Raw genomic sequence first — 19395 nt, forward strand, 5'->3', positions numbered from 1 at the left:
AATTTTTACATTTTTTCCAAAAATTTTCTTTTCTTTTTACGTTTATTTATTTATATTTAGTAGTCTGTGTTATACTTTGTGATGTTATACTGTGTTATGCTATGTGATAGTTACTTTTTTCTTTATATTTAAGTTTTTATTATAATTTTTAAAATTTCTTTTGCATACAAATTTTTACATTTTTTCCAAAAATTTTCTTTTCTTTTTACGTTTATTTATTTATATTTCTTTTTGGAGAGAATATGTATCTTTATGTCTGATTCATTGTTAGTTATTTTGCAAATATGCAAAATAATTTTATCATTTATTATATTTTACTCTCTTATATATTAGTATAATAAACAAAAATCAATGAGAATTGATTTTTGTCGTATATGGTTACTATGTGAATCCTAATGTGTTCCAGAAATGAACTTGGTCTTCAAAACTATCCAGGAAGATGGAAAATTCATAATTGATCGTCCATTTTTCTATAGTATCATCAAATCAGTCGAATATAAAACAATTCCTACTTTCTTGTCACTATGTAAAGGATATATCATCAATCCTAAATAATAAATAATAATAATGATGTCTATATCTTTTCAGAATACTTTTATTAATATTTATTGTTAGATAGTGCTACATTATTATTAAGTGCTGTCAATGTTCACATATCGTGTCTTCTGTTTTTTAAAAATAATCTTACTGTCTTAATAATATAATTAAAAAATAATAAAAATTAATTTTTTCCAAAATCTTCGAATCTGATTGCATATTCTAAGTGTATCAAACTTCTCAATTTTTTAAATACTTTAATTAAATTTGAAGAAAAAAGTGTATATTACATATAATGGAGCAATTTTTATGACTGCAGTTGTATAAATAACACATTTTTGTAATTCGATTATCTTAAATATTATTATAATTAAACAACTATGCATTTTTAATTATTAAAGAAATTTAATGCTAACAAAATTCAATAGTAATAAAATTTATAGCACACTGATGTGAGTCGAAGAAGGATATCTGAAAAAAAAACATTGCTTGGACAAATCTTAAACTTAAAATTTACTAATGTTGTGCATGTACAGGAAAGTGAAAATGTCAAGTTGTGTTATAAGTGAGATGATGAACGATCGTCAGCAAGTATTACATTGTGTTATTTAACTATTATTTCAGTTATTTCCAATGCGCGATCTGCACGGATCTGTCGCACAGATAAGTTTTCTGTAGATGATTCATTCGCCTATAATATCATTAAATATATCATGAACACAAGAACGAATTTCTTTAATAAAATTTTAATTTTCTCTGGAAAATACGTACAATCTGAAATTTTAAAAAAGCAAGAGAGATCGATGAAAAGAAAATGACTTTGAATCGTTTGTCCTAGAGCAAAGTAGTAAATACATAGCAATTCTTTATATACTTCATTAATTGATGTAGATATATTGTATCATTTTATTACAAATATATACGTGATACGTACGATGAAAACCCAATATGTGTGTATGTATGTGTGTGTACGTCTATACTTTACTTCAATATATAATTTCACGTGAATTTCATATTCGAAGAAAAAAATAGCAATAAATTTGTCTGTCTTCGCGTACTCGAGATGTTCAATAATCCTCTTCTGTAAAAGTAACTTTATTAATTTGACTGTGCAAGTAAATAATGCTGTCCACAGGACGCTTGGAATTTAATATAAATCGTTCATTTTTTATTATAATGGTGAAGTAAATTTTTAACCATAAGGTCGGAAATATCATAATATGTTATAATAATAATATCAATATCTATTTGTTGGACATCTCATCGATTATGCAATGATCTCCTGTGACGAAGTTATAATTTATAAAATTTATTAGTATAATGGTATTTGATTAACATATATTTAAAAAAAATAAAAGTACAAATAGAAAACTAAAAAATGCACATACTCGGTTGTGTATTTGGATGATGAAATGATAATAAGTATGTAGCAGATAAGTGCTGGTTAATGGGACAGTCTGCACTATTGCTTTTACTGCGATTATTTTATTGCGTTATGCACATATATGATATATTTTATACAGATGTTCTTCGGACGGAATTTGTATTAACAGAGTTGCTGAATATTTATTAATAATAATTTTCTTACAAAAAGGCATGCGAATTGAGCGATGACACTAATCGTTGCATAGTTTAAAGAGGAATAGGAGCAACGCAATAATTAAACGAAAGAATCTTAATTTCTTTCAAATGAGAGAACTTGTTTTGTTATTGTTAAATTTATTTAACAAAATACAATTCTCTATCTATTATTGGATTTATTGCCAAATATTTCAGCATAATTTTATATAATCCCCTTTTCTTTTGCGCGATCGAGTCCGTTCTCTCTTTAACTATACAACATAATATGCAGCATGTGCATGAAATAGAGATGATATTTCAGACAAACTTGCACAGCCTATAATATACATTTATCTACCTACATCCTGGACAAATTCTTATATCGTCGGTTACGACGCATGTGATGGGAATTAAGGGGATATCCGAACAACACGCAGGATGTCGGAAAAATAAAATATAATAAAAATAAAAGTTTAACAGTTTAGGGATCGATATGTTTCAGGAGTCGAAATGGTGAATTATTCGACTACACTCCATCAAGCGATTCCGGAATTTAATATCGATCATCCATTCTTCTATGGCCTCATATTGTCAAAACCACAAGAAGAAGCCTATATACCGTTGTTGGCTGGACTTGTTGTCACAAGTGACATCTGATAAGAAAGAAAAAAATATCGATAAATGAATTTGTGAATGATTGTGGCAGCTGGTGATATACCAACACACTGTTGTATTCAGCTGCGAAACAATTTCGTTGAATCGTTTATATAATAATCTCGTACAATCATTCACTTTTATAATAATTGGGTTTTAAAAATTTATTTTGATGTTTTATTAAATTCAATAAAGGGATATTTTAAAAAATTGTAGTTTCTACTATATATATCACATCTGTGCATATACAATAACCATATAGGATTTCATATAAAATATATTTACATAACGTCTTTTTTCTTTATGTGTTAGTGTATCTAGAGAATTTAAAATGTTAATCAAGGATCATAAATAATTATTATAAATTTATAACATTCCGATATAATATTTCTGATAAATTTTCCTACAACTTTCTTCAAATTAAAATCACTCATTATATTTGATTTTATTATTATATTAATTTTTTCTATCGCTTTATGTATTCCTTTAAATATCTGGAATATATTTGCAAAATAGCAGAAGCCAAGGATACGATTATCTTAGAGAAAGATTGTACACGATGGATTTTATACAATAATTTGTATCGTTATCGACTTTTACTAACAATAAGGTTTGATGTAGGTTTTAGAGGAATTATGATCCTGATATATAGATGAAAATTTCATACTCTGAGAGAAAAAGAGACAAAATACATTTTTTAAGTATAAAATCATCGATTGATGATTAATCTAACAAGTGACAATACAATTTTCGATATGCATGCGATATGCGTACAATATGCACTTTTCGCGCTAGTAGAAAGATTATTTCGCTTTTATTGTAAACAATAATTATATATATTATGTTTCACTATATTGAATTCTAATTAATGTACTATACTTCTTATCTATCATGCTTGTTATTATGTGTGAAATATTAAAATATCACGTTAATATATATTCTTACACATTATACATATATTATTACATATTTAAAATTATATTAATTATTAAAAGATATATTCATCTATATTAGATATTATCTATATGTTGTGTATATTTGATTGTGCAAGATAATATCTAATATATAATATTAAATATTGAAATGAAAGAAATATATCTCCTCCCCAGATGAGCAGTCTGGCAACGTGATATTTAATGAAATTCTTGGTACCTTATAATGATTATGTTACAGGTATTGTGGTGTTAGCAGTCGCTGCATGGGTTGAAGAGCAATTCGAAATAAACCGTCCATTCGTATACTCTATAGTAAAAGCATCCTCAAGAAACGAAGAAACAGGCGTTCGTGAAGTCATACCGCTTTTCAATGGACACGTTATTAATCCTGAATATTGAGTCTTCTCTGAGAAATACTACTACGAAATTGCAACTACCTCAATGAAGTGAGACGGAAAATATGAAAAAAAATTATACATATATATATATATATATCATATTAATTTTATACAACGTAATTTGATAGATGTTTTACACACATACATAATTATATACATATATATTTGTCACAAATATATTATTCACAAATATTTATTGCATGTAAGCAAAATAGAAAAAAAATGACAATTCAATGTATAAAATTTGAAATTTAAACACATGGATTATTTGAATGAGTAATCATCGTAATCATTAATAAAAAGCTCAATCTTTTTATTGCAACTTACCTTCCCTCTGATTTTGTAAGAAAGTATTAACTTTTAAATGTTAATATCGCTATCATCTTTGATAAGAAATTGCAATTTTCGGCATCTTAAAATCGTATATTTAAAAAATATAAAAAAAACTTTTCTGCATAAAATATGTAATTATTTCGCCAAATTGTACTAAAAATATTTTATACAGATTTCTTGACGTTAGTTACTCGATATTTACATAAGTCATATAGAAATTTCACAAGAGTCAATTAATATGAATAAGATTTTTAATTCAATTCTCTTTATTAGTAATAAGGCACTTGTTTACAAATTAAATTTGCACATCGCTAATTCGGAACAAAAGCGATGAACATTTTTTTTTCTGTTACATATAATTTTATAACAAACATATGTATCGCAAAATAAGAAAATTGTGTATATAAATTCATTGGTCATAGTGTAAAAATACAAGATTGCTCTCATAAAAGTGTACTCTTATCTAAGAATATGAGAGAATAAATTAAATAAATTTTCTCTCTCAAATCTTGTATAATACTTAATTATAGAATCGTTTAAAAAAATTTGCACATAATAATGCATACTATATGAAAATAGATGCATAAACTATTTATATATATAGCATATAAGTGAGAAAGGTATATAATTAGATTTTAACAATGAAAATAATTGATAAAGATATCATTGCACTGTATGCTTGATTCAAATTATTATGTGTGATATACTTCTATGGAATGTATTATTCTACGAAGGCAGTAACGATATAACTACTAAGTTGCATTAATATAGCAATTAATAATATAAAGATGCCATATTAATAAGATCTACATTAATTTTTAAATATTTGCAATTTCACCCAAATGATTTCTCTTTTTTATAACAAAAAAAAATTTGGAAGAAGTTAATATGTTTTTGCTTGTACTATTACATTTTTCAATTTTAAAAATGTTAAACTTCCTTAGGAAAAAGAGATAATCAATATTGCTAACAATTATTTGTAAAACTTTCTATAAGCGGATATTTGATTAATAAGAATGTGATTAGACTGGCTTAGATTATGTTGCTAACTCAAACTTTAATCTTTATAGAATGCTATAAAGCAATTGCTTGTTCGATGATGATCTAATAACCTTGATAGAAAAATAATGTATTAGCCCAGTTCAAACATTAGATCGTTAACTTAAAATTTAATCTTTATAGAATTCTATAAAGCGATTGCTTGTTGTATGATGATCTATAACATTGATAGAAAAATAATGTGTCATGAAATAACAAGTGATGAGGAACTGGCGCATACAGTTGAGCAATTATTAGGAAGACATGAGTTGCACAAGTTAAAAATAAAAATATAAAATATATATATATATATATATATATATATTCTCTGCTTAACTTATTCTGCAGTTGGCCGGTTTGCCGAATTTCAACGAGTTAGCAGTCTCCGTGGATGCTGTGCCATTCGATGTCAGTGAGCCTTTACGTGTCGGATGCATGGTAGTGGTGGTGTCGAGAAACTCATCATCGTTGTCCGAATCTGTGTCCTTGTCTTTGATCGATTTCTTCAACTCGCTTACATAACGTTCTATCATATTGAGATTCTGTACGCTCATCGCGTCATTACTATCGCCTACTATTACGGGCAACAGTATTTCGGGTTTTTGAGCAGCCTGACGTTCAATACACATTCGTTGTAATTCGGCCAGCGCCTCGTCCAGAAAGCGAACGTTGTTTTTGCGATCGTTCAATGGATTCTCACCGAATCCTAACGATTTAACTGCTCTGCGGTTTGTTTGTCTCGGTAAAGTGGTGCCTTTTTGATCATTAACGGTTAACATAGTGGTGGTAAAACCCATTGGAAACTTGGATTGACTACATAAATCATTTTTCAGTAGCCTACCATCAGATACTTCATTATGACTGCCTTGTTGTTGTGCCACATCGTAACTCTTAATGAATCCTCGTTCCTCAGAAACTAGTGGAGGTGCATTCGCCTTCGGAGCAGTGTAAGTCGCGTTGTATTCGATATCGGCAGTGTTTTGGCTTAGCGGTCGAGCTGCAGCCGGCGGATGGACTGTGTTGTGCTGTTGGCTCTGCTGAGCGGAATCTCGCCATCTGGCGCTATTCATCACGAGTCGTGTCAATTGTTGGATAGTTTTATTTGGAACTGCGGGTTCATTATTGGCGATATTATTGAACGGTAATTTCGCCGGAGTCGATGTGTCGCATGGTTCCGGATAATTGTGTTGAGTTGCCATGTTTAACTGACGCATACACTCGTAGCCTTCACCCTGCCCAGTCAGAAGGTTATCTCTCTGTGTGTATTTGAACATCTTTTTCCGCGATTCCCAGGTACCGCAATAAGGCGGATCTTGTTCGCAGGCGCGACATTCTGCGTCTAAGAAAGCCGCAGTGAGTATCATAATGGGAGTGGGGTTTCGCTGCGTGAAAAGCTTCCTACGTGCAGTTAAGATTTGATCCATATTCATTTCCAACCGTGCGTTCTCTATTTTCGCTTCGAGTTCGCGTTCCATCTCCAGCATCTTAGTAGTCTCATATATTAAAGTTCGTGTATTCATTTGCAATCTGTCCGTCTCTCTAGCAATGCGCCTTTCCGCTGATGATTGTGTACGAGCTTCATTATTATACATAAGCTGAAGACCGAGTCGTTGTTGAGCTTTCACAAACGGCGACGTGGATACTGGACCTAATTTTGACCATATCGTTCCGAGTTTTCTGCCTGCCGGACTAACAGCGATTGGCGATACTACACCAGGTCTAGTCGGAATAGGATTCTGATTAATTAATTCGATATTCGAACTTGGTATCGTGCAAGGAACACGACAAGGTTTTGGCGGAACTAAGTCCAACTTGGGTGGAACCATTCCGGGTTTTGGTGGCGGAAGCAGAGAGGTGATCATAGTTTCCGGTAGCGGCGGCGGCGGTGGCGATGACGTTTCATTCTTATTAAGTACCGTAGCGTGAACGACGTTCAATAAATGATCCAATCTGTTCTCGAGCCTGTTCTGTCTATCTCTGTCCACGTCGAGAAATCGTGTCACCATGTCGTTTTGCACAGCTAGGATCTAAAAAATTGAAATAATATAAAAATCTATTCTATATCTATTTTATATAAATGCAAAAAATATAAATAAAAGTATAAATATGTATATATATATATATATATATATATATATATATATATATATATATATATGAGAGAGAGAGAGAGAGAGAGAAATAAAAAGAAAATAAGATATTAAAATTTTATAATAAATATTTCTATAACGTAAAAAAAGATAATAGAATTCGATAAAAAGAAATTATAAAGTTATAAAATATATAAAGTATAATAAAATTTACTTTATTGACGACTTCATTTTGAGAATTAATCGCATTAAGTACGAGCTGTTCTATTTTTTGCGCCTTCTTCTTTCTGAACGGTGGACTCGGCAATTCATCGGTATTCACGGCGTTATCCCGGGACTTTCCACCATTTTCCGATGGAACGGGCGAGTTCAACAAAAATTCCAACAACATACTATCGTCATTACAAGTTGCATTATTTGTCACGACAGTCGCATCCACTAGATTGGGATTGTCCAGATTAACAGGTCGACTATATGTTTCGTTCAAATTATGCGTTTTTTCGCTCTTTGACATACAGAAAGCATCATTCAAATTCTGCGACGTCTCTGGCGAATAATCCGGCGATAGTGATCCGTTTTGCTTGTTAACATTCGCCGCGCAAGCCATGCGAGTGTCTTGATACTGTCTATACGCTGTTCCCAAGTTTTCTCTGTAAATGACTTTACATGGTTCCTGCGGCATTGCCCGGTTATCCGCATACAGTGCTCCTTGCTGCAACTGATTTTGTTGGCGCGCAATATTTTCCGCATTAAAATTCTGCATAATGTTACTCTGCATTACTCCATTCGGTAAGGATTGCTGGTTCACATTGTGCTGGTATCCGAACTGATTGTTCGCCGGCACATTCCGTTGCGGCAACTGATTCCACCCACAATTTTGCTGCTGAGTATTTTGATACTGCTGCATGTTTTCTTGAATAATCTGATTTTGTACATTTTGCACCGTATTCTGATAAGGAATCTCTCCATATGGATAAGGAGCCAGTAAATTTGGCCGATAATCTTCTCGTATTGGTTTCTCTATCGGATTTGTCTGTACGGCACGATTACCAATTTGAACTAAATGCTCGCCAGTATTTATAGCAACATCTCTTGTAGGGGAGAACATTCTATATGGTTTGGCTATTATGGTCTCATTCGATTCGGGTGAATCTGGATACTCATTTTCACCTGCAAAGAGAGCAACATGAAATCTGACACCAAAACAAGAATCTTTATGAGAAAAGAAAATGCCTTACATCCCGTTGTCCATGTAGGGGACAGAGCCTCCGTTCGAAAAAGAGATTGCACAGGCTCCTGAACTTTTAGTCTCATTTGCAGATTCTTGTTAGTCTTCATATCCTTTGGAGGCGATTTCACATAATTGACAGTTGCATCTAACAACATATTACAGACATATATAAGTATATAATATCAACATACTCCAATGTAATACATACTAATCCCTATAGATTTAAGAAACAACACAAATGTTGAAAGAACGTATTCTTTAAACATTTCTTGGATTTTCTTTGGACTCTTGTGTATCAAGCTGATATGTCTTACGATCAACAGTCTCCTCCATACTCACCTACTGTATCCACACCGACATTAACATTGGTCTGCTCCAATCGCTTGTTCTTCAGCACCCGATCAATGGTCTCGTAGTACTGTTCCACACCAGCACGAGTTCCCGCTCGCTTTGCCTCGCGATAGCACACGAGTACCTGCTTCATGCGCGATCGACACTGCTTGCCCCCAACCTCGTAACCCTTCTTCCTCATGTAACGCGCTACGCTCTCCCAGATTATCTGCGGCCGGGGAGCATACACGAGCTGCTTCTGCACCTGTCGGTCGGACCACACCGAGACGAGGAGCGCGGTGCTCTCGGGTGTCCACTTGTACTTGGCGTTGTCCCCGCTCGTCTCCGACATCGTTACATCGATATGTAGTCGCGCTATAATAAAATTAGCCGAGTCAAGAAGATTTGTCAGACTCTTTCTCCACGTATATCTATTCTCTATATTATTACTCCAACTTACTTCAACTAACCTTCGATCCTCGTCCACCTCCCCTCCTGGATTCAGCGCGACGATCAACAAGTGTCAACAAGTCGCTACCAGTCGCTACTTGTCGCGATCCAGAGTAATTTATGTGAAATTGCCCAACACACAGATGCGCACTCGCGCCACGCGCGCGCACCAAACCACAATCACGTACCTCTCGTTGCGCACGGTTTGCGACGGACTTTGTAACCGACGGCAATTCAAATTTTAAAGGGACCAGTACGCCGGGATAACATGGTGGGAGGAGATGCATCCACAAACGTATAAAATATAAGGGAGGCTATTAATAACTTGGGATGCGTCGCGCGGTTCGGTGCAGATGAACTGCTCCGAACACTATCCACCAATCACAAGCATGTGACCGAACCACTGACAATGAGGAGATACCCATCTATGTATTTTGTATATCTATGGATGCACGGCAGCAAGAGCGGATTTACGTAGGAGAGATTTGGACGCAAAAAATCTTTTTTTTTTTTTTTTTTTTTTTTCTTGAGAAAAAGGTGAGATGGCGAGTCAATTTTTTTGTACAATTTTTCTTTTGATCTCTGTTGGATTATTTAATATATCATATGGTAATCTGAAATTTTTAAAAACTAAAAGTAATTTGAGTCTCCTTTGTCGCGCTATCAAATGACTCACCGCGATAACCGAGGGGGTTATTCTGTAACTCATACCGCATGCGTTACATATATATCGTTGCGCAGATTTTTTATATCGTGTAATAGCTGCGCAACGATATATAACGCATTCTTTATTGTTACGCAGCTATTACATGATATAAAAAATCTGCGCAACGATATATAACGCATGCGTTTTGAGTTACAGAATAACCTCCCAGGTTATTTTGTCATTCATATATTGTCACATATTCATATCTATTTATATACACCATATTATTATATATATATATATTGTGTTTATAGCGTATTATAATACTTATTTTCTTATTTCATAGACATAAATATTACTTTACATTCGACCCTATAATTCGATCTCGGATTCAAAAGCAAAGACGCCGACCAATCAGCGCAGAGATCAGTGTGTTTGGGATCGTCGTGTGTGCGTTGAGTACAGCGTAGGCTCCCAAGAAAAAGAAAGAAAGCTATCGCTATCACCAATTGTCGCCTGGCGGGAACGGGAACGTGCAGGCGTGTGCAGGACAGGACATGTTGAAGACTGTGAATTTCTATGTTTGATGAAGAAACTCACATTTGTGTATTTGATACAGCTTGATAAACGTTTTTCCATTTCGAATTTTTAACGACATTCAACGCTGTTGGAGAAATTAGGATAGAATCTCAAGACCAATGTGAACAAATCCACATCGATGTTGCAATGATAAAATTTAAACGTTGGTCGCGTTTCTCGCTTATTGTTTAAATACGTCAAATAATTATTGTTGTGGCAGCTCGAAAAATGGAAAAAACTGTGAACGGTCGGAAAAAGAAAGCCACGGAGAAGCTTGATTCTGAGCAGGCTAAACGTTCCAAGCATATTGACAAAGAGAATAACAATACTGCAGAGGTATCTTAGACAATATATTTCATTAAAATTACATCGATTATATTGATAAAAACTATTTGATTTTGATTAAATATAAAATTTATAAAACATTAAATAATTAATTTTAGCTTTAAGCTTCTCAGATTATTGTAATTTTTGAAAATTGTATATAAATAATATGTGACATTCTCATTGTGTAATTATTTCATTATTTGTATAGTATACAACTGGAAAGGTAAAAAGCATTCGTGTCCGTAACTTCATGTGTCATGAAGCCTTGGAGATAGTGCTGAATGAGAACGTTAACTTTATTGTGGGACGTAATGGCAGTGGCAAAAGTGCCATACTAACAGCATTGACTATTGGACTTGGCGCGAGAGCAAATGTCACGAGTAGAGGGACTTCTGTCAAAGGTATTTTTATGTTTTAACTTTTCTATACATAGTGTATTGATAAAATGGATTTAGGAGTTAAAAGATAGATAGTACTTATTAGGTGTAGTAGCAAAAATTTAGCTTACTGAATATATTGAAAAATCAACTTTGATAGAATTAAAAGCAATTTTTGGTTTTTATATAAAACATGTGATTTGCTTATTTTTATTTATGCAAATGTGAAATTATTTTACATAATTATACATTTTTGCTGATGTTTTATACATTCTTTTATTTACAAAAATAAGTACTATTCTATAAATATTGCATTATTTTTTTTAATATTTTTTATTAATAAGACAATTTCATAACATATGAATTATTATGACATTACAGAATTTATAAAAAAAGGCAAGAATTCAGCTACTATTGAAATAACATTAATTAATAAAGGAGATAGTGCATTTAAACCTGATATTTATGGTGATACAATAACAGTTGTACGTACCATTGGAAATACCTCGTCATATAAGATTAAAAACTGGAGAGGTACTTAAAGTATAATTTTTGTTTTCAATAATTTAAATAGTATATTTTTATATATATTCATAAAAACAAATATATTATTTACAGGAGAGATCATCTCTACAAAACGAGATGAATTAGATAATATTATAGAAACGATGAATATACAAATTGATAATCCAATCTCTGTTCTAAATCAGGATGTTTCAAGAACATTTTTAGTTACTTCTAAGGCTGATGAAAAATACAATCTATTTATGAAAGCTACTCTTTTGGACGCCATCAAAAATAATTACAATGAAGCTTTAGAAATTTGTGAAGGCGAATATGACAAATTACAGCAACATTCTCAAGCCTTATTACAAGTTAAAAAAGAGATAGAAAAATTGAAGGATCATATACGTAGATTAGAGGAAATAGACGTATCACGAGAGGAACTGAATAATCTTGAAATGGAACTTCAATGGGCTAAGGCTATTGTGGAAGAATCTAAACTTAATAAGATACACGACACTTTAAAAATGTATGAAAATAATATGATGGAACTTCAGAATGTGGAATTATCTGTGGAAGCAAAAGATGCAGAAATTGATGCAAAAATCAAAGAATTGAAACAAGAAATCCAGAAAGCAGAACAAGAAGTTGTAGACAGCAGTGAAGCCTACAATAGTGCAAAGGAAAAATATTCCACCGCACGTGAAGCTCATTCTAATAAACAGCGCGAATTATATTCTGTATCAAGCAAAAGAAAACGGTTAGAAGATGATATTAATTTATTGAAGAAGGAAGTTCAAAAGTTAGAAAGTTGCAATAATGAAGAACATAATAAGAGAAAAGAAATGATAGAGCGTTTATCAAAACATGAAGAGAAACTGAATGAATTAGATGTCTCGTTACGTACAAAGCAAACTGAATTGTTACACTTAGAAGCCGATAAGATGCGACTTTTACAAGAAGTACAGTCTGCCAAAATCGAAGTAGAAAATTTCAATAGACACATAGAGAAGATTAAAAGAGATTTAAATGCATTTGAACAACAATCGGATAATGCACTGAGTGTGTTTGGGCCAAACATACCGCGTTTGTTAAGAAGAATTGAGGAAGAGTATAGGAGAAAACGATTCAAGGAGAAGCCACGTGGCCCTATCGGAGCTTATATAAAAGTGAAGGATGCATCTTGGACACCAGCAGTAGAAAATTATTTAAATTCTCGTATGCTTAGTTCGTTTTGTGTGGATAATAATCAAGATGCTAAATTATTGAATAGCATTATGAAGGAAATTTTTCACAATCAAAATACTCCTCAAATTATATGTAGCAAGTTTTTTAACCAAGTGCATGATGTTAGACAACACTGTACACGGTCATCACAGTATTCTAATCTCTTCGAAGCGATGGTTATAGAAGATTCTATTGTGGCTAACTGTTTGATTGATCAATGTCAGATTGAATGTGTACTTCTCATACCAACTAGTAACGAGGCTTGCGAGATAATGTCAGATGTTACAAAAGTGCCAAAGAATTGCAAAAGAGCTTTTACCAAACGAGGTGACTTATTCTATCCTGATCCAAATTACAGGACTTATGGTGGAAAGTGTGGCACACGTGCTAAGTATCTGCAAGTTTCTACTATGGAAGCAATACAGTAAGTGTAAAGACTTTATTCAGTTTTGTATTCTGAAATAATTTTATTCTGTTTAAGTAACATGTGAAAATTGTAAAATGTAATTATTACTTATATTTAATTTTTTTTTTTTTAAGAACACTGAAAGAAGAACTTCAGGTAATGGAAAACAAAAAGCGAGAAGCCAATGCAACATCAAATGCTGTACATGAAAGAGTAATGCGCACTAATATCGAATTAAATAATGTAAATACAACAGTTCGCAAGTTAAAATCCGCGCAAAGTGAATGTACTGATTTAATCAATGAATTGAAAGATAAAATCGACTCAAGTGAAGCTACATCTGCTGACGTTTTTGTGAGTAATACAACACAAACAGAATCATATAAGATACTACCTTTTTTATTGTTCAAAACAGTGTAACTATATAAATTGTTTTACTATTTATAGCGAAACGAAGCTGTTGAATTGGAGAAAAAGTTAACATTGGAAATTGCTTCAGAAAAACTCTTAGCTGAAAATGTGCAGCAACTTAAGAAAAATGTAGAATCTCTCAATAAAGAAGTCAAGCATTTTAGAGATTTAAGACACAATTTACACACAGTGATTGATCCTCTAAATGTATGTCTTTTCTCTTTCCATTATTTATTAATAATATATATATATTTATATCTATATATATGTTTATATCTATGCAGGATAAAATAAAAGAGCTCAAGCAGAAGAAGGAAGGACATCGGCTTGAGTGTCAGCGCGCTACTCGAAAATTACCAGAAATTCGTCAAGCTGTACAATGTACAACTGGAGAATTTGAAATACAAGAAAGAGCTACAAAGAAAGCAATTGCCAATGCCACTGTAAAATGTCCCCGAATAAATACAACAAGGTTAGTATTATAAAGTGACGATGTAACATTATGACATATATTTATTTCAAAAATTTAAATTATTTTTTATGTATTTATATTGATGTATATTGCTACCGATTTTGTCTCATACAGATCGATAAACGAAATTAAAACTTTATCGAATGATTTACGAGACAAAATTCGCGAAGTAGAGCATCAATTTGGCTGTGTGGATGATTTGCGTCAACAATTGAAAGAAAATGAACAAAAGTATGGATTAAATATTGAATTTGCGTCTCAATTAAAACAAAGTTGGGAAGTGAGTAAATCTTTAATATTTATCGATTATTCAATCGATATTTTATCAAGGAAAATATTTATAATAATATATTCGTACGTTGTAGAAACACATGGATCGAGTAAAACGTCGACAGAATACATTTTTGAAATTGAAGAAATTGTACAGTACTCTTGTGCAAAAATCTTTCACTGACATGCTTTCTCTAAGACAATATAAGGTAGTTATAAAAAAATATTTTTTAATTATACGATGTTAATTTTTGCTATTTAAAATATTATTTTGTTGTATTTTATTAGGGCACTATAGTAATTGATCATGAAACAAAAGTGCTTGACTTGAAAGTGAGTGCGCGAAATGATAAAAAAACCAGTAGCGACACCAGATCACTTTCGGGAGGCGAACGATCTTACTCGACCGTCGCGTTTATTTTAGCCTTATGGGATTGCATTCAGCTACCATTCTATTTTCTCGACGAATTCGATGTATTCATGGTAAACAACTCTTTTCACATACATCCTAAGATACTTATTATCCGCATAAAGTAATCATCTGTTATATATTTATTTACAGGATAAGGTAAATCGACGGGTGATAATGGACATTCTTTTAGATCACACTAGATCTCACCCAGAAAGTCAATTTGTTTTCCTTACACCTCTAGATACATCGCACATTCTTTCCGACGATTATGTAACAATTCATCAGTAAGTACACGATTTTGCAACTTGCTATTAAGAAAAATAATGAGATATTTTCTATTTTTAAATGTGCAATTGAGATTCTTTTAAATATTTTTTTTTAAGTAAAAATTCTTTATTAGAGATATTGTGAGGTAAAGTTAACAATTCTCTAAGAACATTACAGCAGAATAAACATGCTCTTTTTATTTTAGGTTACAACCACCAGAGAGGAGAGGTCTAAGTCAGTAAATGTTTCAATGGGCGCGTTCGGGGAGACGCTATTAGCGCTAACGGTGTCATTCTATCTTTGTTATTCATTAAAAGTTGAACAAAGGTAGAACGACGCTGTTAGCGCTAATAGTATCTCTCCGAACGTGCCCAATATGTTTTTCTTTCAATATTTTTTTCTGATTCAGTATTTTTCATTGATTGTATGAAATAAGCGAATGTATTTATTTTTTGCTCAACTGATATGAATGATACAAAAGTAACATATTTTCATAATAATATGTTATTTTTACTTATCGTTAGATAATATTTCGCATTCATGTTAATATGTTTTTACATTGTCAAAAAAAAAACTTACATATTTAGATTTGATATGTTCTTTGATAGGTTCTTTCTCTCTTACTTTCATAAAAGTGTCAATTTTATGAAAGTAATACAGATGCAAAATTTACTTTTATATAATACATTTCCGAAAAATCCTATTTAAAAAATTATTTGATCTAGATTCAATATTCGCAACAGATTTTTTTAACCGAGTTACAATATACATAAAAGAATGAAAACGTTACAGCAATAATGTTAAAAGTGCCTTTAATTGTACTGATTGTATAATTTATCATAGATTCTCTTTTGATAATAAAAGATTGAAAAACACTAAACTAATACACTGTATTTTATATAGGTATAACTTGTATAGTTATATAACTATACTATAAAAACTTTATTAAAATATTCTTATCCATTGGAAAGAGTTATATTTTTATCTAAAATCAATTGAATAGATTAAGGTAATTTCATTTTATATTTGGATAAATTTTAACATTCATTCAATACATCATAGTACATCTAATTTTTATTACAAGTTATAAAACCAGTTTTTATAGAATAGTTAACAGATTCGCGAGAATTTTCTTCGAATTTGATTCATTGCCAACAGGCACAAGATCCAGAATGCTGAGAGGTGGGCGGTGGAGGGACGTACATACCAGTAAGTGGATCAAGGTTCGCGCGGCATTGCGCGGATCTGGTCCGGCCGGGGTTCCCGGGCTTATAACGCAACACGCCTTTACGCATTACGCGCGTGTTACATGCGATGCGCGCACGATCCGTGCGTGTGTATCGGCTGGACGGGGCGTGGTAACGACATTACGTAATCCGCGCGTGAGCACGCTGGCCACCGTCCCGGAGAAAGTGCTCGGCGAGCGCTCGTGAATCGGTAATGTCTCGGAAAGGCAGGATAACAAACAACAGCGGGCCCACGGCAGGTAGTGCCTGACTGACCTAATTTCAGTAATTGGACCCACTGAAATTTTCACGATTCCTCGATAACTTTCGTGCAATTTTGTACCCTTTTCTTATTAAAAGTTGGATAACGTATTACGTTATCCAACGATAACGATTACGGTGTGTAAACATTTAAAGAATTAGATATGTTAAAATTATGTAATATTATGATATGTCAGTCGTGAAAATAATATCGAATTATTTGTCAAACAATGCAGTTTTTATTCAGTTTGATGGATGATCTATTTTGACAAAAAGAGAAGATATAGAAATTTTGCACATTCCACATCTTCAACAATTTTGCCCAATTGAAATCTTAACTCGCGTCGATCAGTAATTAAGACAAGAGATTAGGCAAAAGTACGAATACAATATTTCGCGCAAAATTATAATTAATCTATAATTTAAGACGCAGTTATTTCAAATTCTTGAAAGACTTACGCTACACTTTTATAAAAAAAAAAAATTAATAATTTTTTTTTCTTAAAAGAAACGCAGCTAAAATAATTCTATCTAATCTAAATCAGATCACTTTTCAGAGTTCAATTTAATTACTGAACAAAGCATATTGAAAATGGGCGAAGATAATCTATAACTCTCTTATAGTATATTATAGTATATACTTGCTGAAAAAAATTGAAATTTATTCGACAAGTATATCCTTTCTAAATGGCAATCAGGTCACAGTTCAGTGGAGGTAGGCAGCGGGGGCGGCGTAGGAAAAAGCGGCGGGCGCTGCAGCGTAGGAGATCGCGGCAGGTGCTGCGATCTTAGCGAGGGGTGCGCTGTAAGCCAGGGCTGGAGCGGCGATTTTAGCGACGGGGGCGGCATAGGCGAGGGGAGCGTGGGCCAGGGGGGCGGCGATTTTGGCGACCGGGGCTGCGGCGTAGGCGAGGGGGGCGGCAACCGGGGCGACAGCCTTGACGGCGACTGCGGCAGGTTCCTTGCGAACTACGGCGTTGAAACCGTTGACTGGGTCAGCGGTGTAGTCGACTATGCGCCTGGTGCCGTCAGCCTCCAAAAGGGAGTAGCTACCCTGGACGAGATCGCCGTCACGGGTCTCCTGCTGGCTCTTGGCATCGCCGGTCAGACTGTCGTGCACGTCGTACGCGTAGCTGTACTGAGGATGCGGGTCGTAGTCGGCCTCGATGGTCTTAGCCACGGGGGCAGCGACTACAGCGGGGCCCGCGGCGTAAGCCAGAGGGGCGGGCGCAATCACGCCGGCATTAGCGGCGGCGATCAGGGTGACGAAAGCGATGAACTGAAAAAAACAAAGAAATATGAATAAAAAATTCATAGAAATATATAAGACAAATTAATGTGATATAAACATAGAGTAAAAGCAAATAATATGATTACAGAATAAAATCGTATTATATAATTGTAAAAGAAATGAAAAACAATATGTATATTGGATTAACAAAAATATAATATCATTAGGATCATTTAAATTTTGCATTAAGATATTTTGTTAATTTTTTTAATACAATTTTAATTTAAAATATATATTATAGCAATTCTGTTCAATTCGTACACGTAATACGCGAAACGATTCGCAAGTAAAATGGTAATAATAATACAATATCCAACAATTTATCAAGAATGCATTAAACGTTCTACTTATGAATTTTTCCCGTAAAATTAATTTACACACGGTTTCTTAATCGATTAATGAAATAACACAGGAAACGACGATATTCGTAAGAAAACAGGGATGCACCGCCCTATAATTTTTGGAATTATCATAATTCGTAATTACGGGGAATCCAACCGGTAAACTGTCATACAACGAAAAATTCACCAGAATTATTAAGAATCGATCGGATCTACTTTCTCGCACATGTGTCGGCTTACGTCGAGCGGACTTGAAAATGGACGCAATACCTTGAAGGCCATTGTTGCTCAGTTGATCGGTACTTTGCTTGATCTTGCGAGTTTGTAATACGAATGATACCAAACGATGGATGGTTTTCGGCTTTTATACCTCTCTGTTCGGGAACCGCGAGAGAGGCCCACTATACTCCACGTTACTCCACGTAACACAAACATGTACACATAAAAAACAGAGCATATTCACTGATGTAACTGGGTGACGGTTCCTTCGACGGTTACCCGATTCGCGGCCAACGAGGAACGAAATTGCGCAAGAAATCGAACCACGCCCAACAAAAATGAACATCGGGATCAGATCGGGCTTTTACTCTCGTAATCCGAAAGATCCGAAGAGTGCACCGGTCGTTGTCTTCATCGTCTAGGCCACGTCCTTGCCGAGGAGTTAGCTAATCCTCCTCCGCTTCGTTCGTCCGCATCGAGAATTATTACAAAGTTACTTTGTTCTTTCTCTCACTCTGCCGAATTTTGTATTTATTTCTTTCTTTTTCTCATATGTAACAATCCTACACTTTAGTCCATTTTGTGGACTTAAACTTTAATATA

General features: G+C 33.4%; 4 protein-coding genes across 7 annotated transcripts in view; 2 read left to right on the top strand and 2 right to left on the bottom strand.

The window, feature by feature from the left end:
* The window catches only part of LOC140665543 (serine protease inhibitor 3/4), a 36724-nt gene extending 32360 nt beyond the window's left edge, over window positions 1-4364 (top strand). The window contains exon 8 of one of the 3 annotated variants that reach the window (XM_072891777.1): window positions 407-570. In XM_072891777.1, coding sequence (XP_072747878.1) covers window positions 407-555 — 149 coding nt within the window. In that variant the 3' untranslated portion in view covers window positions 556-570. Of the gene's footprint in view, window positions 1-406; window positions 571-2599; window positions 2963-3924 lie in introns of those variants that run through there. The other 2 variants (XM_072891773.1, XM_072891772.1) reach the window with 2 other exon arrangements.
* Window positions 4365-4956: 592 nt separating this feature from the next.
* On the bottom strand, window positions 4957-9813 carry LOC140665533 (uncharacterized). Of its 2 annotated transcripts, none has more exons than XM_072891736.1 (5): window positions 9577-9813; window positions 9116-9481; window positions 8784-8921; window positions 7760-8715; window positions 4957-7482 (listed from the first exon to the last, which is right to left on the bottom strand). In XM_072891736.1, the coding sequence occupies exons 2-5, from the start codon at window positions 9456-9458 to the stop codon at window positions 5788-5790; spliced, it is 3132 nt and encodes a 1043-aa protein (XP_072747837.1). In that variant the 5' UTR covers window positions 9459-9481; window positions 9577-9813; the 3' UTR covers window positions 4957-5787. The 2 variants fall into 2 exon arrangements, with proteins under 2 accessions (XP_072747837.1, XP_072747836.1); XM_072891735.1 differs by having other exon boundaries at window positions 9567-9813.
* A 1187-nt stretch (window positions 9814-11000) lies between these two features.
* Smc6 (Structural maintenance of chromosomes 6) lies at window positions 11001-16269 on the top strand. The gene is made up of 12 exons (XM_072891756.1): window positions 11001-11117; window positions 11317-11509; window positions 11867-12019; window positions 12104-13640; window positions 13757-13976; window positions 14070-14240; window positions 14318-14505; window positions 14620-14785; window positions 14871-14984; window positions 15064-15258; window positions 15338-15471; window positions 15660-16269. The coding sequence occupies exons 1-12, from the start codon at window positions 11010-11012 to the stop codon at window positions 15694-15696; spliced, it is 3216 nt and encodes a 1071-aa protein (XP_072747857.1). The 5' UTR covers window positions 11001-11009; the 3' UTR covers window positions 15697-16269.
* A 1153-nt stretch (window positions 16270-17422) lies between these two features.
* LOC140665552 (cuticular protein 1) lies at window positions 17423-18918 on the bottom strand. Its single transcript, XM_072891793.1, has 2 exons — window positions 18844-18918; window positions 17423-18220 (listed from the first exon to the last, which is right to left on the bottom strand). The coding sequence occupies exons 1-2, from the start codon at window positions 18853-18855 to the stop codon at window positions 17648-17650; spliced, it is 585 nt and encodes a 194-aa protein (XP_072747894.1). The 5' UTR covers window positions 18856-18918; the 3' UTR covers window positions 17423-17647.
* Between the last annotated feature and the right edge of the window lie 477 nt (window positions 18919-19395).

Source organism: Anoplolepis gracilipes, chromosome 5 (genome assembly GCF_047496725.1).
Source record: "Anoplolepis gracilipes chromosome 5, ASM4749672v1, whole genome shotgun sequence".
NCBI lineage: Eukaryota > Metazoa > Arthropoda > Insecta > Hymenoptera > Formicidae > Anoplolepis > Anoplolepis gracilipes.